This window comes from Syngnathoides biaculeatus, chromosome 6 (assembly GCF_019802595.1).
Source record: "Syngnathoides biaculeatus isolate LvHL_M chromosome 6, ASM1980259v1, whole genome shotgun sequence".
Classification (NCBI taxonomy): domain Eukaryota; kingdom Metazoa; phylum Chordata; class Actinopteri; order Syngnathiformes; family Syngnathidae; genus Syngnathoides; species Syngnathoides biaculeatus.
This window is the reverse complement of record NC_084645.1, coordinates 26,950,629-26,978,591: the sequence shown is the minus strand read 5'-3', so window position 1 is coordinate 26,978,591 and position 27,963 is coordinate 26,950,629. Positions and strand designations below refer to the sequence as shown.

Here is a 27,963-nt window from a genome sequence, read left to right as displayed (position 1 = left end):
AAAAACTTTTTTAAAATTTACCTTGAAAAGATTTTTTTTTTTTTTAACCATACATTTAAGTGCATTTTCACAAAATTGAGTTTCTATTGACTTCCATTGATCCTATTGATCTTGTATCTAACCACACCGCCTGAAACACCCAAAACGGGTCCGGTGAGTACGTAGCATTACAAAAGTTGAGCTCTTGATTTAAAATCTATTCCGACACTGTCACATTAGGTTAAACAACAGTGAGTGTGCAACCGTTCTCTCACTCTGCCTCACCCCCGATTTTAGCCTGATTTATTGCCACCCGGCATTAAATCATTATTGAATACAAATGTATCACACGTTCAAGTTAAATACCAATTGATCAGCGGGAGCCCGCAGTACCTTACTTTGAGAATCACTGCCCTGATGGACTGAAATCTCGCAGTGCCAGGAAAGTGCCTTGCTGAAGAAGAATATTGGTTCCACCTTTGGAATGTATTTTAACGTCCCTTTACAATGGCAGATTAAATGGAGGATGCATAAAAATCAGAGGCGCAAAGGCCTCCAACTGCCTCACACAAATGCAATTTTAAAATCCTCCGATCTTGACAATGAACTGGCTTTTCTGCAATTGTGTACAACTAATTATCCCCGTCATCCGTCTTAAACTTGCAGTGACTTTTATTCTTAGTTTGTGAATTAGGTGTTTGAGGCTTGGTGGTGGATGAAAATGTAGATTATTATCGCAGACACACCGCCGTGGTCTATACACAGATGCCCCCGGGAAAGACAGGTGTCCGTCTTCCTGCTTCGTTAAATGGCATGCAAGCCCCTTGGACCCTAAAGGCCTTTGGTGTCTGCGTCCTTGAATCATAAAACACGTTGGATGGGTCCTATTAAGAAAATAATGAGTTTAGTTGAGCAATTTTCAGGGACAAGTAAGGTTAAGCCCTGGGGGAGGCGGCAAGGGTAGAAACGTTGCCAGTAATAATGATAGAGTCGAAGCATGGTGGATTTAGTGGTTTGCACATCTGCCTCAGAGTTCTCAGCGTCAAGGTTTGATAATTGGCTACGGGGTTCCTGTGTTGCGCTTGCATTCTCGCGTTGGTTCTGCGGCTTCTTCACACATTCCAGACTCTGAATTGTCCATGTGTGTGCATGCGACTGTGCGGTTGTTCATCTATAAGTGCCTTGTGATTGGCTGGTGACCATACCCAGTTTGTACATTGTCACTCACTAAAAGTCAGCAGGCATTGGCTTCAGCTCACCTGACTTCTTCTTCTTTTCCTTTCAGATTGTCCCGTTAGAGGTTGCCACAGCATGTCCTCTTTTTCCATCTAAGCCGATCTTGTCCATCTTCCTCTCTAATGCCCACTGTCTTTATGTCTTCCCTCACAACATCCAACAACCTTTTCCTTGGTCTTCCTCTTGCTCGTTTGCCTGGCGCTCCATCCTCAGCACCCTTCTACCAAAATACTCACTCTCTCGCCTCTGGACATGCCCAAACCATCGGAGTCTGCTCTCTCGAACCTTGTCTCCAAAACATCCAACTTAGGCTGTCCCTCTAATGAGCTCGTTTCTAATCCTATCCAACCTGCTCGCTCCGAGCGAGACCCTCAACATCTTCATTTCTGCTATCTCCAGTTCTGCTTCCTGTTGTTTCTTCAGTGCCATTGTCTCTAACCCGTACATCATGGCCGGCCTCACCACTGTATATACACTTTGCCCTTCATCCTAGCAGAGAGTCTTCTGTCACATAGAACACCAGACACCTTCCGCCAGCTGTTCCAACCTGCTTGGACTTGTTCCTTCACTTCCTTACCACACTCACCATTGCTCTGGATTGTTGACCCCAAGTATTTGAAGTCGTCCACCCTTGCTATCTCTTCTCCCTGGAGCATCACCCCCCCCCCCGCCTCACATTCATGCACATATATTCTGTTTTTCTTCAGCTAATCTTCATTCCTCTCCTTTCCAGTGCATGACTCCATCTTTCTAATTGCTCCTCGACCTGCTCCCTGCTTTCACTGCATATCACAATGTCATCTGCGAATATCATGGTCCAAGGGGATTCCAGTCTAACCTCATCTGTCAGCCTATCCATTACCTCAGCGAACAGGAAGGGGCTCAAAGCTGATCCCTGATGCAATCCCACCTCCACCTTAAATTCTTCTGTCAGACCGACGGCACATCTCACCGCTGTTCTCTTTTGACACACCTACAGCACATCCCACCGCCGTTCAGCTGCCCTCATCCATGTCCTGTACTATTCTAACATGTTTCTCCGCCTCACTAGACTTCCGCATGCAGTACCACAGTTCCTCTCTTGGTACTCTGTCATAGGCTTTCTCTAGATCCACAAAGACACAGTGTAGCTCCTTCTGACATTCTCTGTACTTTTCAATTCACCTCCTCAAGGCAAGTAATGCATCTGTGGTACTCTTTCTAGGGATGAAACCATACTGTTGCTCGCAGATACTGACTTCTGTCCTGAGTTGGGTAAACCACTATTCTATCCCATAACTTAATTGTGTGGCTCATCAACTTTATTCCTCTATAGTTGCCAGAGCTCTGCAAGTCACCTTTACTATTATGACACAGCAATCATCAATATCAAGGAGTTGAAAAAAAAAAGCAAATGGAGCGTTGTGACGTCGGTATTGCCTTATAGGATCTGATTTTATACACGCTGCTTTTAGTCATTATTTCACTAACTTTATATTCAAGGGTGGAATTCAGAAGGCCGGGCACGTTAGAATAATTGTGTTGAACCACAATTCAAAAGCAATGTCAGATTTTCAAATTTCAGTTGTACCTGAGATGACAAACCAAAGCGTGGAGTCTTTCTGCAGCTGAAATGCACAAGTTCAGTCAATTCATGGGGCCATCATTGCCAACACACTCTCAAATATCCAATCTCTCAATTATTCTCACTCGTGTATTATAATATGGGTACAACAGCCAAAGCGATCCACTTCTTCTGTGAAAATCATGGCATATTGTTTGTTTTTCAATGAAATAATATGATATAATGTAGTGCTTCAAAACACGTTTCCCATCGGAATACCAAGGATCCCACATCTTCCATTGTAGTCAGTTGGTAACTATGCAAGAGTCATTTGTCATTTGTACCCTGATTGTCCAGTTGTGTTTAGTTTAGCTGCAATGCTTGGTGTGCGAGGTGGGTGGGTGAGTGGGGTTTGGGGAGGGGGACCTTGGGCAAACACTCCAAACAACCAGTGCCTGCTCTACTCGTGTCCGGCAGCAGCGTGAGCTGCAGGGAATTTCTTAATTGGCTATTGTTCTGTTTAACGTCACAATCATGCAGTCTGATGCTCAGTTGACACACACACACACACACACACAAGGATTCACAATCAGAAATATGAAACAGTTTTGCAGGGCCCAACAATTTTCTGGATAGTAGGGGTGTAAAAATCACATTTACTACACCGCACACCTGATGATACCACCCTCAGGATATTCTTTAAGAGACATCCAACAATCAGGGCTTTGCTGACTTTCAAAATAAATTTGTGTTTCAATGACATCTGGAAAATATGAGACTTACAAGTGTCAACCAGAAAGAATTCCGTTTTTTGGTCCACATCCACAAATGTCCTTCAAACTTTTCAGTTCTTGATGGTGCTTTTAACCGCACCCCAAGCCTTATTTAATTACACCGAAACACAACCGCCCCCCACCCCCAACCCCGACCCGCTGTCTCTCTGCCCCTCTATGCCCACTACTGTGCTTGCTTGCATCCACAAGGTTACTGAGGGGATGGAAGAATGCAAAGTGAAGTGAACGTGACACCCTAAACCTAAACCTGACACAAAGATGTGTTTGCTGAGAGAACAGCCGGTAAACTGAAAGCTAATCAAGAGCGGCTCGGAGCGACCAAAACCCCCGGAACTTCAACAAAGCATCTGGGTGCTACCAAACACACACATGCACAAACACACACCCGCACACGCATTTAAACTTAGTGTGTGTCTGGAACCTGTCACAGTAGTGGCGTTGTAGTTTTGTACAAAATCATTAATTGTGCTTCATAAAGCAGTATGGGATTTATCTTCTGACTGTTCAGCATTCATCATTTATACAGTGACATAAATCTGGCCCAGTAATTCATCCCATCCAGCCCCAAAATGACACAGAGCAGCATGAAATGACTGAGTGGTTCTGCCAAACGAGTACAATCCAAGCTGAATGTCAAAGCTTCGATATGTTGAGTGTCAAAATTGCGTGTTGGAAGATGGAGCTCGAGTATCGGTGAGTGAAGAGGGAGCAGCCCAGCATGGGAAATGTGGAAGGCTGCTCACTAGAGTCCTTCTGATGGAGGCTTTGGAGAATTGGAGGCTGGTAGTAGACCTTGGCACAAAAGGGCGCGGCCTTTCCAGAGTCCAGTTGTTTGGGAATGCAGCTCAAAGCAGTTGATAAACGACATTTAAGGCTAAACATTGGTACAAGACAAATACTCGACAAATACCTAAAGGTAAAATTGAAAACAACTTTGAAGAGAGAGTTCAACAGGGCGTGAAACCCTTGAGAGGTAAACAGGTGGGGCCCGTCCAGTGATGAAGCCAGCGGTCCGCCCGGGCATCCGCCAGGTGCGGGCATCCCCTCTCATACTGTCACCCGACGCCCTTGAAAGGTTCCACTGTAAAGTATTTGCCAATACCGTAATTCCCGGCATACAGAGCGCACCTCTATGTAAGGAAATACCACTTGGTACATACATAGATCGTAGCCGTGTAAAAGCCGCAAGTGGCCACATTGAAACCGACATTGAAACATGAGATATTTACAAAGAAAGATGGTACACAGAGAGTTTAACGCTAGCGCTGCCGTGCTAATGCTAACACTAGTCCTGCCGCGCTAACATGGCCAGTTAAAAAAAAAAAAATACTGGTAAAAACCACTGAGACACAGCGGTAACACACTAGCGCAGCGCTAACAGGGCCGGACCGGTAAAAGTCACTTCCTCGGCACATATATTCCACCGGTTTCATTCTTACCTTTTCCGCTCGAGTGCACCCTCGCGGCCACTAGAATAATATGCACAAATTAGCCGCATCTCTGTTGAAAGCGTGTGAAAAAAGTCGCGGGTTATAGACCGGAAATTACGGTAGTTAATTGGTATAGCCAATAGCTTTACTGGATCATTTCTATCAGTTGTACTCTGACAATAAAAGGAAGTTAACTTTCACATGTCTTAATTAAGACCAACTTGGGAGCGATTCCAGACATCACACACAATTTGCAGGCCCAAACTCTTGCGGTTAAGCATCCTAAGAAGTAGGCAGATTTAAAAAACCTGCACATTGCGGTTTTCCTCCACTGCAACCTCTGGCATCGAAAGCGAGGGAGGCAAGGGATGCCAGGAAATAAAGCAAAGTGTTTTGACATACAGGTTTAAGCCATTATTGGAATGAGATAAGCGGGGAATTTCATCCGGGGTGAAGTTAAAGAAAACAAAGAAAGCTTGCAAATGATTCCGGCAACGGCGCAAGTGCCGTCATAGCCAGCGGCTGCTCAGATTACATCACAGAGGCAATCACATGTGAAACAATGGAAACCTGCGTGTTCGTGCAGACCTGATGGAGCTTTGCAACGTGTCTGCAGGGTCAATATTAGGGCACTGAAGTTTTCACACAAAAGTAGAGAGGTTTATAGAGCTCATGCACGTGATGTCACCATTTTCACGGCACCATATTGCCGGTCAAACAGAGCTGCTCGACATTGTGAGAGACATTGAACCGGAGGAGAATATTTACAATACCCAAGACCTGTTGTGCTGTTGATTGTCACAACAGACGAGACAGATATTCAAAGAGATCATTCTATGGAATATAGCTGAAAAGACCAGAAAATATTGATGGATTTCGGCAATTAAACGTGATGGATGGTGCGCAACCAAAATACACACATGCCTGTGTAGCCATCGCTTCATTTGAAGTAGGAATTATTCTTCTCAATCTCAAATAATCACCACCAAGTGTTTAGAATGCCAAGTTGGCTCATTTGAGAACAATGCGTGTCGCAGAGGAGGTTAAGTGTGGCTGCAATCGCTTCCGTGTACGTTCCATGGAGATGACTCCATCCTCTTTTTTTTTTCCAATCATAGTTAATGAATGAGAGTTTGTGTAAAACCAGGGGTCATTTATTTAAATACTGGCATTTGTATTGAATACTAGCTGAAAAGATCGATGGATTCCGGCTAAGGTTAACGTGTGGCCGAACACACTTCCGCGTTCACGAGCCGTCAACCCGTCACTATGTGGGATTTATTCCTGATTGAGAACAGATCCACCAACAAACTATTCACATGCATCCAGACTTTTATACGCTTTCAAACTTTTCCATGTAAATCTCAACGACTTAGTCACCAGATCCATGTGTAGATCCGGTTGTCCAAGACAAGCGGAAGCGAATTAACAGTCCAATTTGTTATCGACAAAAACATCGACTTCGGCATGAAATATGGGTTGTCTATGCCGAGTTTATCTAATTTTTCCACGTACCGTCGTTTATTTTCACCTTCTAAATGTCTGACGGTATCGGACAAGACTGGGCGTCGTGCTACAAGACAAATTTCCGTGTCGTCTCCAACCGACTTAGCATTGAGCAATGTTTAGCTTGACTGGCAATATGGTGACGTAAACAAAAGTCACGTGATTTTAAGACGTAGGTGCACGAGCTCTATATAGACTATGTGGTGTTATTTCTTTCCATTTTGTGTTTGTGACAAATGTGTGGCTTGTTCTCGAAACCAAAACAGACTCTGACTGAACTTGTTCGACATCCTGCGTTAGCTGTAGTGTTCTCTAATTTGAAAAGGTAACGTGTAATCACACTTGCTCGTTTCCCGAGAAAAGAGGTCAATTGGAATTCAAGAGAACGGAAGGGAGAAGAAAAATCTGGTTACAAGCATGTATGCATGCATTTATAATAATAGCAGCATGTTTAAAAAAAAAAGTGATTAAGGCTCAAAGATAAAGTCATACTAATTTTTTTTGAAATCGTTATAAAAGCACAGTTTGAAAAAAAAGGACTCTAGATCTGGGTTGCATGGAGGTGACTAAGTTCTGTCCCAAACAAACTGCTATTTCAGCAAAGGACCATTCGACTACATTCCGCCGTGCTCACCACCAGGTCACGTGATGATGCATTAATTATACAAATAGCGTCTCAACATGTAATCTCAACTTCTCCCTTTAGGGCCACAGAAAATTGCAAATGGCCCTCTGGAACAAGATTGCACTAACGCTGCCTTTCCAACCCTTTTTTGTTTGCTTTGTTCTTTTCTGCTTGTACAGCATCTTTACCTTTGACCCGGGGTTGACCATCGCAGCAGGGACTGAGCAGAATGACGCCCCTCAAGGCACAACAACAAGCACCGCTATCGTGTTATTGCTTGCATTCTAAATAACCCTCAAATACGCACGTACACACACACACACACACACACACACACACACACACACACACTCACACACACACACACACCACACACACACACTCACACACAAGCTGTTTCCTTCCATCACACTTAAAATATATGAGCCACAAAAAGCCCGCCGAGTATTTGTCTCACGCTCTCTCCATCACTTAACTCTGGCATCTGTCCGAAATGCCCCAATTTGTCAACTCCGGCCCCCCGGGGAGGACCTGGCCGAATGTTGTGTGTGTTTACGGAGGAGAGTTTTTAGCTTTACGAGCGCCAAAGAGCATTCCCCGGGATTAGTGTTGGACATCCATCACTTTTTACCAAAATGGACCGTAGGGGTCCGGCTCCAGTATCCTCACGATGATCCCCCACCGCAATAAGAAGTTTGAACACGTGACAATAGTTCCATAACTTGACTTCCACCCAATTAAGTTGCAAGAAACCACCAGATGGTGCAGTTTTTCCCGATTTGCAATATCCAGGCATCCATCCATTTCCTGAGGTGCTTATCCTCACAAGGGAGTCGGGAGTGCTGGAGCCTATCCCAACTATCCTCAAGGACACTCTGAACTGGTCGCCAGCCAAACGCAGGGCACATAGAGACGAACAGTCGCACTCACAATCACACCTAGGGGCAATTTGGAGTGTCCAAATAATGTCGCATGTTTTTGGGATGTGGGAGGAAAACGGAGTGCCCGGAGAAAACCCACACAGGCACGGAGAGAACATGCAAACTTCATACAGGCGTGTCCGGGATTGAACCCAGGAACTCAGAACTGTGAGGCCAACACTTTCCAGCTGATCCCTGTGCCGCCCATTTGCAATATCGATCCATCCATTTTTTTTTAGCCGCTTATCCCCACAAAAGTCACAGGAGTGCTGAAGCCTATCCCAGCTATCTTCAGGTAGGAGGCGGGGCACACCCTGAACTGGTTGCCAGCCAATCACAGGCCACATAAAAACAAACAACCACTCGCAATCACACCTAACCTTTATTCTTTTTTAAAAGGTGAATGGGAATTATTATAGTATAAATAAAACAAATTCATAATGTTTTGGCTGTTGTGTCTGTTTGCCGTGAAAATGGATGGCGATATAGTGAGTGTGCACAATGGGCGTGGGCTCGTTGGTAGTGGCGGCACGAAGGCAAACACTCAAAGTGATCAGTCCAGAAAGTCAACAGACAGCCGTGACCCGAGTTCACCGCTTCTTTGGAAGTTTTGCAGACAGGAGCAGCGGGGGATGTTTTCTTGGAGATTAAATAAATAACTTACATTTAAAAACAAAAAATTAAAAACACCTTGAACTCCCCAATCCAATCCATTCAGTGTGTTTCTGAACTTAAGTATTTTGTGACGGTTTTGCCGGTGCTTGCATTTTTCTGACAATAATCTGAAAGAAGGCGGCACGGTGACCTCACAGTTCTGAGGTCCCGGGTTCAATCCCGGCCCCGCCTGTGTGGAGTTTGCATGTTCTCCCCCCCGTGCCTGCGTGGGTTTCCTCCGGGCACTCCGGTTTCCTCCCTCATCGCAAAAAGCATGCACCATTAATTGGACACTCTAAATTGCCCCTAGGTGTGATTGTGAGTGCAGACACGGGGAGAACATGCAAACACCACACAGGCTGGGATCGAACCCAGGTCCTCAGAACTGTGAGGCCAACGCTTTACCAGCCGATCCATGTGCGACCGCACTACAGTATATTATATACAAATTGAAAAATGGAAATCGATGATTTTACTTGCTGTAATTACATGATGGTGTCAAATGTTGAATGTTTGTGTTTCCCAACAGAACTGCAGCCTGTTCTCGTCCTTGTGACACTCCTGCGACTTCTGATCTACTCTGTAATTACAGCATGTACCATTCACCTCCACTTCCCAAAGGTGACGATGGAAGTTGAAAGGACACCAGTACACACACACACACACACACACACACACACACACACACACACACACACACACACACACACACACACACACAGTTCATCGAAATGTGAGGCCGCTCCATTTTTAAAGAAGATGCACTTTTGCAGAGTACAGTATGTACAGTCCGAGTGACATAATCATAAGTCCCCGCAATAGCGACATGCAGTCGAAAGATTTTGCACTTTTGTTGAGGGGGAAGCTATCTATAAGCCCACCGGAAAATCTAAAATTGTACGGTCCCTTAGTCTTGCATCATTCTTTTATGTTATTGAGCTAGGCTTGTTGTTTGATAGTTTGCACGTGGAATTTATCTTTTTTCTTTGTGTGGGGCACCACAGTCTACAACCTTGTCCGTGTCAGAGCACAAACTGCTGATTGCAGAAACTCGCCACACTCTGCTGTGACAACCAAACACTAACTCGAAAATATTCGTTTTTTTTCCCCTCTTTTCTTGTCAGATGCCTGCACTACAATGCAAATGTTTTCATGCATGATTACTAAATGTAACCATCCATCTATCCATTTTCTTTGCCCCTTATCCTCACAAGGGTCCAGGGGAGTGCCGGACCCTATCCCAGCTGTCAACAGGCAGGATGCAGGGTACACCCCGAACTGGTTGCCAGCCAATCACAGGGCACATAGAGACAATCAGCCGCACTCACAATCACACCTCGGAGCAATTTAAAGTGTCCGATTAATGTTGCATGTTTTTGGGATGAGGGAGGAAACCGGAGGAAACCCACGCGGGCACGGGGAGAACATGCAAACTCCACACAGGCGGGTCCGGGATTGAACCCGGGTCCTCAGAACTGTGAGGCCACCGCTTTACCAGCTTATTCACCGTGCCGCCACCAACTGTAACCTATAAGGGAACTTTTTCCTTTTCTTTCCTTTACTGTATGTTTTGTTTATCGATGAAGCATAAGTGATTGGGGGGGGGGTTAACAAACAATGCGAATAACATTATATCGGTTGTAGCGCATTTGTGAGGCTTCAGATAATATGCATAATGGTGTAGTGCATCTCATCTCTACACAGCCCCGTGCTGAAAGGCAAAGGGAAAGAATAAATCGCTATCTGTTTGCAGGCTCTTTGTGTTGCCTCCTTTAAAAAAAAAAAAAAAGAAAAATAAGAATAATAATCCTGTGCAGACCATTTTGAAACACTCAAAATCCCCCAAAGTTCACCGATAATTAGTGGACGAAAGACCACTCATTTCTCAGAATAACAGACATCATAAATGTATTAAACTGGTGCCAGAAGCAGATGTTTGGTCAGACAACTAACAATTATTATGTATAAATAATGTCAAAGTATGTTTGCATTAAGGCAGCACTGGGGATTGCGGTTCACACGTTTGCCTTGCAGTTCGAAGAAAATTTGGACAGATAAATCCATACAGTCACATAATCACCACACATTCATAGCTGGTGATGGCCACTGGCCCCCTGGCCCCAGCCACAAAGTCTGAAAAAATTAATGGATGGATATGCATTATTTACACCATGCACCAATTGTATCGCATTGCGGCGACCATTCTGTGCATTCCCAGTAAATCTATCAAGTAAATAAATGACTTGGGAACATTTTCATCCGCGGGCCCATCTGTATCCTTTCACCAAACGAAACGCAGTCAGCAGAACTTAATCTCGCCTTTTCTCTCGATCCCCCGGTCCGCCGTTTTCGAGCGTAACAAAGCGTGTAATGCAACTGGTGTGTGGAATGCAAATTGACGAGCATCCAGGTAACGTGGAATCATTTAAAATCCTAACGCGCTGCTGACAACAAGGGCAGCATTCGTTTTCTTGGGCCTCAACTGTCTCATTTAGGGAGTGGGCCGCCTTCCAGTCACAATGAAAACTCGAGGTCCATGTGTTTGGGACCCGCTCGCCAGCACAGCTGGGACCCACTACGAAAGACGATTTTGCACGGTGATTCCTGGCTCTGCTGAACTGTGCGTTGTGTTGCTTTAATGCTCTATTGTTCTTGAGCTTTGACGCTCATTCGCACACACAGACAAGACTGGAGTTTGTACACGACGCGAAATGCGAGGCTTTTGAAACTAATCCGTTAAACGTGCGGTCTTTGGGAGATTGTGCGGTGCAGCTTGCCAATGCATTTAGAAACTGCTGGGATTCTTGGAAGGCTGTTTATTTCCCTTTGAAATGAGGCCCTGTTGGTGGGAGTTGTTCTTTAGGGTTGTGGGTGAGCTGGAGCTCATCCCAGCTGACTTTGGGCAAAGTGGTGGGGAACAACGAGGACTGTTTGCCAGTCAACTGCAGGGCACCGACACACAACCACTTACACCGACACAACTTTGAGTCTTCAGCTAACCGAAGAAGGACCTTCCGCTGAGCGGTGCGGCTGAACGTGACCGAACTGGATTCTTCTTCTTTTCCTTTCGGCTTCTCCCGTTAGGGATCGCCACAGCGTGTCATCTTTTTCCATCTAAGCCTATCTCGTGCATCATCCTCTTGAAGTCACCCACTCTCCTCATGTCCTCTCTCACAACATGCATAAACCTTTTCTCTGGTCTTCCTCTCGCTCGCTCTTCCTAGGCAGCTCCATCCTCAGCACCCTTCTACCGACATACTCGCTCTCTCGCCTCTGGACATGTCCAAACCATCGAAGTCTGCTCTCTCGAACCTTGTCTCCAAAACATCCAACTTTGGCTGTCTCTCTGATGAGCTCATTTCTATTCCTATCCAACCTGCTCACCCCGAGCCAGAACCTCAACATCTTTATTTATGCCACCTCCAGTTCTGCCTCCTGTTGTCTCTTCAGTGCCACCGTCTCTAAACCGTACACCACTGTTTTATAAACTTTGCCCTTCATCCAAGCAGAGACTGTTCTTTCACATAACACACCAGACACCTTCCACCAGCTGTTCCAAACCCGCTTGGACCCGTTATTTCACTTCTTTACCACACTCACCATTGCTCTGGACTGTTGACCCCAAGTATTTGAAGTCATCCACCCTCGCCATCTCTTCTCCCTGGAGCCTCACACTTCCCCTTCCACCCCTGACTGAACTGGATTATCGCAAACAAATTACAGTCAGCCACTCTCACCCGCACACACATACTAACTTGCTGCAACAGAAAAACTATGACTCATGGTGTTCTTCTCGGGAAAAGTTCCTTTGAGGATCCACTCACAGTATATTTTACTGCATTTTTGTTTGTATTGATTCCCAAAGAGCATCGCCCGATTGTCAAGGAGGAAGTGGATTGCTCTGCTCAAGGTAGCTATATTATAATAGAAAGAGGAGTACAGGAGAAAAATGACCAAAAGAAGGTGCATATTTCAGAACCTGTTGACCCAAATCATTGACTGTGCCTTAAAATTTTGGCAACACAAACTCGCCACAAGTAGAAATTAAATTTAAACATAAAAAGTAAGTATTATTGTAAAACGAAACATATTGCATTGTGTATAATATATTCTCCAGGCACTCCGGTTTCCTCCTACGTCCCCAAAAACATGCAGCATTAATTGGACACTCTAAATTGCCCCAAGGTGTGATAGTGAGTGTGGCTATTTGTCTCGATGTGCCCTGCGATTGGCTGGCAACCAGTTCAGGATGTAGCCCGCCTCCTGCCTGTTGACAGCTGGGATAGGCTTCAACGCTCCGTGCGACCCTTGTGAGGATAAGCGGCTAAGAAAATGGATGGATGGATATTGGATGAATATAGCTTAGGAGCGGCTGGTCTGGACTTGCCTCAAAACCAAAAAAAACGTTTATTGTGACACAACACGGGCCTAACCTCCACGTTTTAGGAATGGGTGGGGAAGGCTGAGTATCTGGAGAAAACCAAAGCCGGCATGGGGAGAACGTACAAACTGGGCTTGAGCCAAAATTCAAACCCAGGACCTCTGGATGTCAAACCACTGATACACCGTGCTGGCGTGAGAGCAGGACATCTCAAAGAAATGCGGACTTTGTAAAGTATCATATGCCGAGGAACTACCTCCGACCACACATCATTCCATTCCTTTCTTTAAACAACATAAAGAAAAATCCCACTGTGATTGAAATGTCACATTGTGAAATCCCTCATAATGGATTCAGCCTCATGTGTGTTTTTTCTGCTGGACACGATTAGACCGGGGCAGGGAGTTACTGCCCTCTATAGGTGACAGGGGGAGCTACAGAACTACAGTACACTGAAATCTGATGCTATAATTTTTTACAATGCTTAAACAATATTAATATTGTTTCTGAAATTATCTCGACTGTAACCTATGATGCAGTATATGTATCCATGGACCAAAAATGCACGTCTGATCCACTTCAGTTCCCAGTGAAGACCAACAACCCAGACTCCACACAGGAGGACCCGAACCAAGATTTGAACATATACGACCTCTCCGCTGTGACGCAGACGTGCTAATCACTACAACGCTGCCCCTCTGAAATGATCATAATTTATATTCAAGAAACAGGCCAGTATTTTGGTTACTTGAGGACGACCAGCTTTGTGTTGCTCTTCTGTCAACCCAACAAGCTTCTCCCATCTGTTCGGCTCATTTGCATTCAAACATGGGAGACCTCGAATGAGCTGGGCGAGCAACCAGACTGCTAATTAGTTGCGATGACTGCAAGGTGGGCTTTTGCTTCTGAATATTGTCAGGTCTTCCCAAGCGGATTACACACATACTGTCAATCGGCCAAAATTGAAGCATTTTAGCCACCTTCCAATAAATCAGTCAAGGTGCAAGTGTCAGGTGTCCAAAAAATTATTATCCTGGGGTGTAAATTAGAATTAGGGATGATTTCTGAGTGTGCGCATACATATACCGGAATTTCCGACCTACAAGCCGCAACTTTTTTCACACGCTTTCAACCCTGCAATTTATGTGATGCAGCTTATTTGTGCATTTTTTTTCTATCGGCCGCAAGGAGCCACTCGAGCGGAAAAGGTAAGAATGAGACCGGTGGAATATACTGTATGTGCCGAGGAAGTAACTTTTACCGGCCCTGTAAGCGCTGTGCTTGCGTATTCCTGCTGTGTTACTGGCGTGCCTGAGTGATATTTACCAGTAAGTTTTATTTTAACCGACTCTATTAGCGTTAGCACTCGCGCAACGCTAGCATTAGCGCTAGCTTTAGCACGGGGCTAGTGTTAGCACCAGCATTAGCACCGAGCTAGCGCTAAGCTTTTTCTGTGTCCCGTCTTTCTTTGTAAATATCTCGTGTTTCAAATGTGGGTTTCAATGTGGGCACTTGCAGCTTTTACCTAGCTGAAGCATTAGCATTAGGGTTAGCACGGCAGTGCTAGCGTAAGCATTAGCGCGACGGTACTAGAGTGAAACTGTCTGTGTACCGTCTGTAAATATCTTGTGTTTCAATGTGGGTTTCAATGTGAGCACTTGTGGCTTTTACACAGCCGCGGCGTATGTATGTACCAAATGGTATTTCCTTTACAAATGTCCTCAGTGAGGCTTGTAACCAGGTGCACTCAGTAGGCCGGGTATTACGGTATATACACTGCTTTAAAAGGACTTATCACAAGAGCGCCATCCATGACGACTGGACCGTTTGGTCCTCGCTAGCTCATGCATCATAATAGCCTGCAGAGGCATCACGTGACTTCCTCAGATCACGTCCTCCTCCTGCAGAGTTCGTCCATCCTGATTTAAACGACTCTGGCACCTCTCCTCCCTCTGCCCTTGTTCCCAAGCTGCAGGAGACATATTTACCTACTTACTTTCTTACTTTTGCTCCACTGTCCTTCAATCTTTCCTTGTCTGGCACAACAAAAGAGAAACAACCACGTAGCTTTTATCACTTATGAGAGGAGATCAATTTCTGTCATTCTAGCGTCAAACCAGCTAATGCACGAATAGACGTGTTATTGAGCATCCAGCACTGCCGAAATGGAGGGTGGCCAATAAGACTGCAACAACAAAGTTACTGTAATTCCTGCCCTACAGAGCGCACCTGGTTATAAGTATCACCCAGTACATTTGTAAAGGAAATACCATTTGGTACATACAGCTGTGTAAAAGTGCTCACATTGAAACCCACATTGAAACACAAGATATGTACAAAGACAGAACACTGCCGTGCTAACCCTAATGCTAACGCTAGCGCTGCGCTAACAGTGCCGGTTAAAAAAAAACAAACTGGTAAAAATCACCGAGACACGGCAGTAGCACGTTAGCGCAGCGCGAACAGGGCCGGACCGGTAAAAGTCACTTCCTCAGCACATATATTCCACCGGCCTCACTTTTACCTTTTCCGCTCGACTGCCCCTTTGCAACCGTTGGAAAAAAAATGCACAAATTACCCGCATCACCGCATAAACTGCAGAGTTGAAAGCATGTGGAAAAAAGTTGTCGGCTTATAGGCTGGAAATTACGGTATATGCAACACTTTCCTGGCCGAGTGTGAATGAATTCAGCGATACAATTTAACTTTTTTTTACAAGGCAAATATGGTTTAAAAATATCTGCTAGCTAACCTGATGTAACGCGTACAATGAAGAACTAGTCACGAAAGATGCCGCTGAAAGGCCGTCCCTGCTCCTTGAGAGCATCATGTTGGCGGAGGAGTACCGAACTTGGGCCACCAGCTGTTAGCCGGGCGCAAACAGCAGTGTGAACTCAAAGTTAAAGTTAAAAAAAAAAGTGTCAAGTTACTTATATGTAAAGTACAGGACTCACAGGCAGGCGAGGTTCTTTACACCCACCTAAAGGGACATTTTGCCAGTCTTCTCTCACATAGTCCTAATTTGCTTTTCACAAATTCACCTATTCATAAACTTGTTATTTTGAACCTAGCCTTTGTGCTTTTGTGCTTCTATATCTAATATAAAAATTGTGCTTTGCTGCCATCTTGTGGCGTCATTAGAAAATTGTAAACCCTGTTTATGGGTTCTTCAATTACAGTACAATAGTTTGTTGTAAATTTAGGGGGTTAATCTATTAATATGAAAAACTGTAAATATTGGGGGGGGGGTTGGGTGGGCGGAAATGACGAATTCAAATAAATTCAAATACATTTTTTGATGTAACTTATGTGCAATACATTTGGATTCAATCAGCTTTGTTGTCTTCCTATATTTTAAGGTACTTAGTGAAAAACTTCAAAAGATTCATTGGACAATCCTTGTTTTTTTTTCCCCCCTTTCTTTTCACTCCCAATATTAGCGTAACTGCACAGAATCACTTTCATAGACTTACCCACCTTTCCTGACATCCAGCTGAGTGCTGAATGAGCTCATAAAGCCAGGTTGATGTGTATGAAAGAATAATAAGAGGATACGGCAAAAAAAACCTACTAATGACTGTAATTACGCTTTCATACAAAACAGCTTAATTGCAGCTTATGTAGTGATGTCTTTTTTTCATCAAGGTTAATACTCACCATGTGCACAGTGATGACGTAAAACAAAAAAAGGATTAAAAGTTGGAGGATTTCGTCATTTCTTGTTTAAAGACTCACTAATGCCTTTCAAATGAGCTCTTATAATTGAGTGCGCTGTCACACACAACATTAAAACTTAATACGAGGGACATGAAAAATGGGGATTAAAGGAATGTTTCACACATCCTCATTACGCTGTTTCAAGTTTTTTTATTTTTCCATGGGCTTTCCATTTTTTTTTTTTTTTTTTTTTTTTTTTACACATTTTTGGCAATCTGTTCATTTTCATGCTTTGTTTCCAATTTTCCAAATTAACTCGACTGACCGAGTTTGATTGGCAAACCCGCATTTTGGGATTATTCCAAAATACAATTTGTAGTCTACATTATCTGCATTGATTTCCATTTCAACATGGATGGATGGATGGATCACTGATCCAAAAAAAAAAAGTGTGGATGGCTCATTAGCCACCAAAACTGAAGTCGCCATCCACCATCTTGATACTCCCAAAACAACTATGCCGACCTGTGAGTTAATGGCCAGTTTCGTGGCTATGAGAAAACATTCCACAGGTAAGTTGGAAAGATTTACTTTGACACTGTTAAAGTTTGTTTTTAAAGGGTTTTTTTTTCTTCTGATGATTGATGACTTGAACAAAGTTTTTTTTTACGGTTGTTGTTGTTCACAGTTCACTCTCTGCTTCACCTTTATAGCCTGACAGTTTTTTGCGAAAAAGCGATGTCAATATTTTCCCAAACTTTATCAGTGGATAAGCAAGAAAATACATTTTCTTTGATATTTTTGATGAATTTCATAATAGAGAACTCTGCAAATTGAATTTGATTTTCAAATGCAAGGAAACAAGTTTAAATATTCTGTCTGAAATAGGACATCGCAGAGACAACAAATAATGTGTTTAGCGCATGTATTTTCCCATTGCGAGTCCTTATTTCCAGAAATATATCGATCCGATTGACTTAAAATGTAATGTTTTTATGGCAAAAATGCTTAGTTTTTTTTTGTTTTGCTATGTTATGATGATAGTGCTTCACAGCATATTTTGGGAAAAGTTAACATGTCACGGAAATCGGGCCCTAGGTAAGATGCAAGGTTTCTTGCTAGTCACGGTGTTCTATGTCTTTCCTTTGGACTTAGCCTTTTTTGGCTTACCAAGTCAAATAAAAAATCCTTCATATTACCAGAACTGAAAAAATGTAAAGCTCACGTGACCAGTTTTGATTCTACATGCCAAACTTTGAAAAAAAGCCCATCATAATCCAACCTGGAAACCATGTCCGCCACACGTTTCGAGAGTACCAAGATGGGGGCCAACTGGCTTCAACTAATCGACAAACCTCTCGTGTATGCGCAATAGTTTTTTTTTTTTTTTTTTTGGGGGGGGGGGGGGGGGGGGTGGAAATATGGGTCATGTTATGCCAACGGTGTCCACTAGATGTCAACGTGAGGCTGTGACTGTCCAACACGGACAGACACTTCGTTTTCTTTTCCGGTTGGCATGGCCACAAAAAAAAAACAACAGCTCCAAACTCCACTAAAACACGCACGACATATTACATTAGTGCTCATATTGGGAACCTACTGTAATTCCGGATACACTTAAAAAGAGCAGAATGAGCTTTTTACACAGCCGTGTCGCCTTATTTCCGCTTATGGGGGAAAACCGAGGAGGACGCAACTCACTTATTTGAGGAAGTTGCTCAACACTGGAAAACACACGCGAACGTCCGCCGCGCTAGTACAAACATGTCGTCTTAGGTGAGGCACAGATACTCAACGAAGCTCGCATTGTTTGACACAATGAGCGACTCGGTGACTCGGTCGACTTACATACGTAAACTCAGATACAGCGCACTTTGTCGGGTGGCTGACTTTTTAGACCCCGACGACAGGTGGAAGGAAGTCATCATTTCCATCCGGAAGTCCGACGGCGAGTTCAAGTACACTCAGCAGCATGTCAGGTAGGTCATTATCTATCTATCTATCTATCTATCTATCTATCTATCTATCTATCTATCTATCTATTATCTATCTATCTATCTATCTATCTATCTATCTATCTATCTATTATCTATCTATCTATCTATCTATCTATCTATATCTATCTATCTATCTATCTATCTATCTATCTATCTATCTATCTATCTATCTATCTATCTATCTATCTATCTATCTATCTATCTATCTATCTATCTATCTATCTATCTATCTATCTATCTATCTTATATGAACACACTTGTTTAAAGGTCAAGTTTCCTCCTATAAACATTCTAAAATAGATATTGTAAGGAAAAATACAGATAACATTATTCACTTCAATGTCTATACGAAAAAATTAAATATAAGCGGAGAGCATGTCATCCATGCGCAAAGTTGGGGACGTGTCATTCGACGACATCCAAGTGCTCACCTTGATTGGCTGCATTCCATGTCCGTGACGTCACCCCGGACATTCGCCATAGAAAACACGCGGTGGACCCGACTATGGGAGACGAACACGCCCCTTCTGACACGGAAGCTCTTTTCGAAGAAGAGAACGCCACACAACCGAGTGAAGTTTATTACCCTATTGTTTAGAGCCATATTCAGATGATATGCGATCATGGCCAAACCGCCTCCCCGTCCCATCCACTTCCCAGCCAACAAGGCAGGCGGTCGGGGTGGCACGTTTTTGTCGCCGAGCCGGGCCGCTTTACGGCGTTGTTCATAGCCACCGCCGTCCGCGATGAACAGCCCTGCCGAGCCGGGGCGCTTTACGGCATTGTCGTCACACGCGGCTGAGTGCGGCATTGTCGGCAGCGTTGTTCAAGAGCCGCCGCCGTCCGCGGGCCCAACGCACAGCCTTCGCCAAAGCCATGACCGGTGGATGCGGCGCCTCGGCCAGGGTGGCTCATTTTCGGCGCCAAGGTGGCTGATCACTGAGCCGAGCCGGGCCGCTTTACGGCGTTGTCGTCGCACACTGGTGAGTGCGGCATTGTCGGCAGCACTGTTCAGAGCGGGGAGCCGATGCGGCAGCCTTCGCTGGCGAGGCGACACAGCAGCCTTCTTCGGCGAGCCCGACGCCGTCTGACGAGCACATTGACACATTTAGCACGCCTGTCATACGTTCGCGGATCTTTTGTTACATTATGCGACACCGATTACCCAGTCCGCCCCAAATTGTTATTTTTTTTTAGTAGCTGTATACACACGTACCTGTCATTTGGAACCCACGGAGCTCTCGTCCTCTGCACCAGTGCAATCCATTTTTCACGACGGACTGGATCTCTTGGAAACTTATGAAGGGTAAAGCCATCCTCCCGAGTGTTGGTGCAATATCCAGCAATGCAACGAGTCGGCATTTTGGCTCACACGAAGCAACAACGGGCTACCTTCCCGGAGGTAAAACTCAAAGAAACACACGAGTCCACTTGAGGGCGGTCCTGCCATGTACGTCACTTCCTGCTTCTTCTCAAAAACAAATCCGTCGAGAGGATTTTCACGGCGGGAGTTACAAAAAGCCATATGCGTCAAAATCATGTTTTGTAGTGAAAAAAACGCATGGGTCCATGTCGGCTGCCGTTTTTTTTTTATTAATAACATCCTAAAAATCATGCATTTCATGACAGTGGCCCTTTAATGTGTGTTTTGCAGGCGATTTGAGGGCCTCGTCGCTCAGGGTAAAAGCCCCACAGTGGAGCTGCTGCACGACTGGGGCATATCCAACGCCACAGTGGGAGAACTGGTGGACATTCTCAAGAGTCAAAAGTTACTGGCGGCCGCCAGCATGCTGTTACCCGGTAAAGATGGCTCATCTGCTTTTGGGTGGTGATAAATACATAACGCCTGACTGTAGCAATTGCATGGACCGCATCTTAGTTGTTTAAAATATGCCATTTTGTGATTGGAATCTGTTTTTGTTGGGGTTTACATTACATATATATATAAACATAATGGACCTTTCCAACCTGTCAATCACTCGTACAGTAATAGCCAATCAGATAGCCGCATTGTCTTAACCCCTGTCTTGACACACCCCTGCCGCCATATTGTCCCACAAGCAATGCTGGTTGTCAGTAGCGTGCGCTTGGAAAAGTTAGTCCTTTTCCGATCAATCTTGTTTTATTCTTACATTTTAAATGACATTTTGTATCTTTCCCTTCACTAGAGGAGATAGTTTCTACAGAGACACCTCGCGTCTATTCTGCGTCAGAACCCAACAGCACACATGCAACTTTGCCCACCATGAAAATGGTTCAGACGGAGATGACGTTAGCGCCTGCTGCCGAGGAACGTCAGAGTCCGATCCAGCTGGAGAATGAACCAGACCACGCATCAGGTTGAAAATTTACTTCATTTATGTGCCTCTTCCTCACCCTAAAGAGATTTTTTTTCCAGTAACTATCATCATTTACCTTGAAAGATCAAAGATGGCACCTTTGGTCAAGCCAGAGGTATTGACCCCTTACGAGCTACGTCAACAGAGACGTTACTACTGTAATTTCCGGCCTACAAGCCGAGACTTTTTTCGCACACTTTCAACCCTGCGGTTTATGCAGTGATGCGGCTAATTTGTGCATTTTTTTTCCAACGGCCGCAAGGGGCCACTCGAGCAGAAAAGGTAAAGAGTGAGACCGGTGGAATATATGTGCCAAGGACGTGACTTTTACAGGCCCTGTTAGCGCTGCGCTAGCATTAGCACTGAGCTACTGTGTTGCAGCTGTGTTACTGGCGTGTCTCAATGATATTTACCGGTAAGTTTTATTTTAACCGACCCTGTTAGCGTTAGCGCTAGTGTTAGCGAGAGAGCCATTTGGGCGATGAGGCTCTCTTGGGGGGGTGGGGGATGGTGGGGGGGATCCTTCCATGTAATGTGGCTCTGGACCCAAAACGTGGGAGAATCCTAGTGCACAAGTATGCATGTTAGCCTAGACCATGGGTGTCAAACTAACTTCCATCGCGGGCCACATTGTAGTTACGGTTTCTGTCACAGGGCGATTGTTACTGAAACCTTGAAAATATTTAATTGACCCATCATATTTACACATTACATTTATCAACTAGTTTTGGAATCAGAAATCAAGCGTGATAGGTACTATTGTCGATGTTTGGTAGCACAAAAATGCTTGCAATATCTCGTTATCATTTATGACAATTTGTACTGTAATTTCCGGCTTATAAGCCGCAACTTTTTTCACACGCTTTCAACCCTGAGGGTTACGCTGTGATGCGGCTAATTTGTGCAATTTTTTCTAACGGCCACAAGGGCGCACTCGAGCGGAAAAGGTAAGCGTGAGACTGGTGGAATATATGTGCTGAGGAAGTGACTTTTACCAGTCTGGCCCTGTCAGCGTTAGCGCGGCGTTAGCATTACCGCTTCGTTAGCGCTAGCGCGACATTAGCATTCGCGATTCATTAGCGATAGATAGATAGATAGTTAGGGCTAGCTTTAGCGTGGCATTAGCGCTAGCATTAAACTCTTTCTGTGTACCGTCTTTTGTTCGAGTGTGGGTTTCAACGTGGGCACTTGCGGCTTTTACACAGCTGCGACGTATGTATGTACCAAATTGGTATTTCCTTTACAAATGTACTCGGTGAGGCTTGTAACCAGGTGCGCTCTGTAAGCCGGCGAGAATTACGGTAATTCTTCTTGAAGCCAAGAGAGCCTTCATTTCCTTGTGGAGCTCATCAGTGCTACACTATTAGTGGTCATTTCTAACTATTCGGGTGGTTCAGTGCGTTCAGCTCGGTTCCTACACCACCTATACCGTCAAACATCTGATGGCACGGGCCCTCCTGGTCCTTCCAGTCGTTTTCCGAGGAGTCGTGCCGAGCTTTTGGCATTCTCGTGGATCGTTCCTGGGATGTAATGAACACGCGGCAGGGAAAACCACACGGTGGCAGACTTTGATCACCGCGCAAGTTAAAATCCTCACCCCTCTGTGACAGGTTTCACCACGTTCTCATACAAAGAGCTGATGGAAATCACCCGAAACTTTGACGAGCGTCCCACGTCCGACGGCGGCTGCCGGCTCGGGGAAGGGGGCTTTGGGACCGTCTTCAAAGGTTTCCTGCGGGACAAACCCGTGGCCATTAAAAAACTCAACCTCGTGAGTAAAAAAACAGTCCCTTTACCCTCAATCACAGCTGGTGTACATGTTGTCGAGCGGTAGTGATGATAAACGGGATTTGTGCAGATTGATGACCTCTCCTCTGACGAACTGGAAAATCAGTTCCAGCAGGAGGTCCAAACGTTGACGGTGTAAGTTTGAACCAGTTTCCACCCAAAGAAAGAACAGTCCGGACTAACAGAACCTTTTGACAGGTTGAAACACGAGAACCTGGTGGACATGGTGGGCTACTCATCTGACGGACAGCACCCGTGTTTGGTTTACGCCTACATGGCTAACGGATCCTTGCTGGACAGACTGGCTTGCTTTGTGAGTGTCATCTAGTGCACAGATTCTATGGTCTTGCAATTTGACATTAATTTTCTGTGCATATTTATTTATTTTTTTAATTTTAGGAAGGAAGTCCTCCGTTGTCCTGGGGCCAGAGGTGCTCGATAGCTGTCGGAACAGCAAGGGGTTTGGAGTATTTGCACAGCAACCATCATGTTCACAGAGATATTAAAAGGTATATGAAGTGACATTAAAAGGAATATTATTATACCTTAGTGTTTTTTTTTTTTTAATGATTCAGTGTTTTGTATAATAGACACGATGAATTTAAAGGTAAAACCTGATTCTTTCTGGGGTCACTTGCTGATTTTCATAGTGATTGTTTTATATTTATGGATTTGAAGTTTCTTTTCATACAAATATTTACTATAAGCATGTATTGAGTACTGTGTTAGCCTAGCATCGTGATGGACTATGCCGAAAAGTACAAAAATTTCATTACAATACTGTAAAAGAAAACTAAACCAAGGGCCCACTGTAATGTAGTCCACTTTCTGTTGACATCATACTTAACATCCATATTTTAAAAGACAATATCCATCCGCTTTCTGTACTGCTTATCATTCATAAAAATGGGAAAAAAAGTGAAAAAAGCTCTCCGCTGCATGTTAATATCGCTAATAATAGCATTCACAGGGTTGCTGCAGTGTCAGTTTGTCAAGATAATATTAAGACTGGCAGGATTACATAATTCTGCTTTACTCTCCTAAATTAGTATATAAATATTTCAACTTGCATTGTACTGGTACTGGTAATTATAAAACCGTGAAATGTTGAGCTTGTCAGTTTCACTCACCGATCTAAAATTAAAAAAAAATAATGGATAATGCATAAATAGCTCGCAGCGTGTCGATTGGTTGAAGCCAGTTGGCCGCCATCTTGTTACTCCCAAAATGTGTGGAGGACATGACTTACATGTTGGATTATGGCGGAGTTTTTCCTCAAAGTTTGGCATGTAGAAATAAAATTGGTCGCGTAAGATTGACATTTTTTTTCAGTTCTGGTAACATGAAGGATTTTTAATTTGACTTGGTAAGCCAAAAAAAGACTAAGAGCAAAGGAAAGACAGAACACTGTGACTAGCAAGAAACCTGGCATATTACCGAGGGCCCAATTTTCATGACATAATAACTTTTCCCAAAATACGCTGTGAAGCACTATCATCATAACATAGCAAAAAAACTCAGCACTTTTTCGTCATAAAAACATACAATTTTAAGTCAATCAGTTAGCTATATTTTGGGAAATAAGGACTTGCAGTGGGAAAATAGATGCTAAACGCATTGTTCACTTGTTGTCTCTCAGACATAAAATTTCAACTTGTTTCCTCGCATTTGAAAATCAAATTAAATTGGCAGAGTTCATGAAATTCATCAAAAATTTCACAGAAAATGTGTTTACTTGCTTATCCACTGATGAAGTTTGGGAAAATATTGACATCTCTTTTTTGCGAAAAACTGTCAGCCTATATAGGTGAAGCAGAGTGAACAGTGAACAACAACAACCGGGAACAAAACTTTGTTCGAGTGGATTAAGATCAACATAGAATAAAATAAAAAAAAAAAACCTTTACAAACAAACTTTAACAGTAAAGTAAAGTAAACCTTTCTAACTTACCTGTGGAATATTTTCTCACAGCCCCGAAATTGGTCGACATGGTTGTTTTGGGAGTATCAAGATGGCGGATGGCGACTTCAGCTTTGGTGGCCAATGAGCTATCCAGTCTTTTTCACTCATTTGGCTTCTGGCCATAGACTCATATTTGTAGTAGCGGTTGTTTGTGTTTCGTGGTGGGGGTGGGTAGACTCCTCTGACTCAAGTGAGCGGATCACACCAGAAATGTCAAACAGTTTTTAAACGTGAGCCCAGAATGTATGAGTCATCACTACCAAACTCATTTGTTTTTCCACTGCAGTGCAAATATCCTGTTAGATGAAAATCTGGTGGCCAAGATCTCAGACTTTGGCCTGACGAGAGCCTCGGCCAAGCAGACGGCATCGACGGTGATGACGGAAAGGATCGTCGGTACCTGCGCGTACATGGCACCCGAGGCGCTTAGGGGGGAGATCACTCCGAAATCGGATGTCTTCAGCTTTGGAGTGGTAGGCTGCGGACTCCCACCCGCACACAGTGGTCTCTCGAAATTCGACAGACTATACGACAATTAATAATCAGGTGTCCTTGTGACTTGTGTGTAGGAGTCCCTCAGGGTTCTATGCTAGAGCTCATCGTGTTCTCATCATTCATATTCTTGGGGGCATACAGACTATTAATTCGTCCTCCCAGACTGGGTGGATTTGATGCCACATAGCACAACTCTGGGTTCTTCTGCCCATCCTCAGCACTTTTTCCCCAAGAATTATAGACCGGCAACATGAAGACAGTCCTGTACATGTATTCATGGGTGGGGAGACCCTTGTTTATGCGCTTCGACTCGCAATTACCCAACGTGGATTAAAAAATAAGCATAACGTTTTTGCAGTTTCAAATAATTATTTCTCTCACTGTATAATTAACTCACGCTTTGGTTTACTAAACATTAATTCAGAAGTAAGCACATTTTCCTTTTTCCATTTAACGCTCCCTGAGAAGACTTGTCTTTGGCGTCTACAGGTGCTGTTAGAAATACTGTCCGGACTCTCTCCAGTAGATGAAAACCGCGAGCCGCAGCTTTTGGTAATAACAATTGTAGCCCTCATCACAATATGAAATGTTTTACTCAAAGCACGACACTGTCTCGATCTGGCAGTTGGACATGAGGCACGACATCGACGACGAAGATGAGGACCTCACCCTGGAGGCCTTTGTGGACCAGACCATGAGCGACTGGGACACGAGCCAGGTGGATGGCGTGTACTCTTTGGCTGGCAGCTGTCTCCAGGAGAGGAAGAACAGACGGCCGCTGATCGTGCAGGTAAATCCAAAGTGGTGCTCAGACTGGGGGACCCCCAGGGACCCACGAGCTGTAGATTGAGGATTCACAAAATGATCTGGAAGCCTGTTTTTTTTTTTTTTTTTTTGCATTCGATCGACAAACTGGATGTTGTCAAAGCCAAAATCACAGTCTTCTTCTTTTTTTTCACACGCTTTCAACCTTGAGGGTTACGCTGTGATGTGGCTGATTTGTGCATTTTTTTTTTTTTTCTAACGCCCGCAAGGGGGCACTCGAGCGTAAAAGGTAAGAAAGAGTGAGACCGGTGGAATATATGTGACGAGGAAGTAACTTTTACCGGTTCACGCTTCACTAGCGTGTTACTTCCGTGTCAGTGATTTTACTAGTATGTTTTCCTTTGCCAGTGCTAGCACTAAACTCTACCGTCTTTCTTTGTAAATATCCCATGAACTCCGATGAATATCTCGTGTTTCAACGTTGCCACTTGCGGCTTTGACACGGCTGCGGCCGACGTATGTACCAAATGGTATTTCCTTTACAAATGTACTGGGTGAGGCTTATAACCAGGTCCACACTGTAGGCTGTGAATTACGGTAGTTTTGGTCCAGATTTTAACACAAATTATGGAAGCTGATACACATGATTTGCCTTCATGGGCCACATCTGGCCCCCGGGCCTTGAGTTTGACACCTGTGGCCTAGACAATGCCCAAGTCACATCATTTCACTACTAACGGTGACGTTTGTGTTAACAGGTGCTGTCCAAGCTCAATGAAGTGATCAAAAACATTTCACTGGAGTCTTATGCGTAGGACTGAATGTGACCATGTGCACCTTATGAACATGTGCAATATATATCAAATAGGAGACGTGATACTCACTGAGAATGTAATGCCTTTAAATGCGTGCTGTTATGTCACGCTAACCTTATTTATTTGGGTTATATTAACCAGTACACTCGGTCCACAAACCTTTCAAGCTTTAGTCATTTGTAAATAGAAACTCTAAACCTTTGAGATTTGGACCTCCATCAAAATGGACTCATTAAAATGTTTTCAAAAGTGCTGGCTTTGTCACTTCTATGCTTTGTTTGGGCACTGAAACCGCATTACTTCCTCATTTGTATTATTTCAGCAACTGTTGTTTTTGGAGCTGCAGTGAAGAAAATAAGTATTTGAACACCCTGCTATAGTGCAAGTTCTCCCACTTAGAAATCATGGAGGGGTCTGAAATTTTCAGCGTTGCTGCATGTCCACTGTGAGAGATATTCTAAAAAAAAAAATCACAATGTATGTTTTTTTTTTAAACAATTTATTTGTGATACAGCTGCAAATAAGTATTTGAACACCTGTCTATCAGCGAGTATTCTGACCCTCAAAGACCTGTTAGTCCGCCTTTAAAAGTCATAATTCCACTGTTTGGAGGATGACGAATGATGAGTTCCATCCCAAGGACACCATCGCTACTGTGAAGCATGGAGGTGGTAGCATAATGCTCAGGGGGTTTTCTGCACATGGGACCGAATGAGCGCAGCCACAGAGCATTGAAGATGGGTCGTGGCTGTGTCTTTCAACATGACAATGACCCAAAGCACACAGCCAGGAAAACCAAGGAGTCGCTCCGTAAGAAGCATTTCAAGGTTCTGGTGTGGCCTAGCCAGTCTCCAGCCCTAAACCCAATAGAAAATCTTTGGAGGGAGCTGAAACTCTGTGTTTCTCAACCAGTCTTAGCTTGAAAAGATCTGTGTGGAGGACCTGCAGTGTGTGCAAATCTGGTGAACAACTACAGTAAACATTTGACCTCTGAAATTGCAAACAAAGGCTACTGTACCAAATATTAACACTGGTTTTCTCAGGTGTTCAAATACTTATTTGCAGCAGTATCACAC

The 27,963-nt window shown here is 44.1% G+C and overlaps 1 protein-coding gene and 1 long non-coding RNA gene across 5 annotated transcripts in view; one reads left to right on the top strand and one right to left on the bottom strand.

Moving 5' to 3' along the window:
- LOC133501735 (uncharacterized) overlaps positions 1-18,711 on the bottom strand; it is a 31,188-nt gene extending 12,477 nt beyond the window's left edge. For both annotated transcript variants that reach the window (XR_009795261.1, XR_009795262.1), the window contains exon 1: positions 18,574-18,711. This is a non-coding gene — a long non-coding RNA (uncharacterized LOC133501735). The remainder of the gene's footprint in view (positions 1-18,573) is intronic.
- On the top strand, positions 17,231-27,139 carry irak4 (interleukin-1 receptor-associated kinase 4). 3 transcript variants are annotated; one of them, XM_061821643.1, is made up of 12 exons: positions 17,231-17,297; positions 18,623-18,704; positions 20,377-20,522; positions 20,891-21,061; positions 22,672-22,832; positions 22,920-22,984; positions 23,048-23,162; positions 23,249-23,358; positions 25,099-25,285; positions 25,797-25,859; positions 25,933-26,097; positions 26,831-27,139. In XM_061821643.1, exons 1-12 carry the CDS (start codon positions 17,243-17,245, stop codon positions 26,885-26,887), a joined length of 1,377 nt encoding a protein of 458 aa, XP_061677627.1. In that variant the 5' UTR covers positions 17,231-17,242; the 3' UTR covers positions 26,888-27,139. The 3 variants fall into 3 exon arrangements, with proteins under 3 accessions (XP_061677627.1, XP_061677628.1, XP_061677629.1); XM_061821645.1 differs by lacking the exon at positions 17,231-17,297 and adding an exon at positions 18,444-18,501; XM_061821644.1 differs by lacking the exon at positions 17,231-17,297 and having other exon boundaries at positions 18,183-18,704.
- The last annotated feature ends 824 nt before the right edge of the window (positions 27,140-27,963 follow it).

Coding starts and splice junctions, on each gene's coding strand:
- irak4 (XM_061821644.1), top strand. CDS start 18,544: ATGAGCGACTCGGTGACTCGGTCGACTTACATACGTAAACTCAGATAC. Junction 18,705..20,376: donor TACACTCAGCAGCATGTCAG/GTAGGTCATTAT, acceptor TGTGTTTTGCAG/GCGATTTGAGGGCCTCGTCG. Junction 25,286..25,796: donor ATGTCTTCAGCTTTGGAGTG/GTAGGCTGCGGA, acceptor TGGCGTCTACAG/GTGCTGTTAGAAATACTGTC.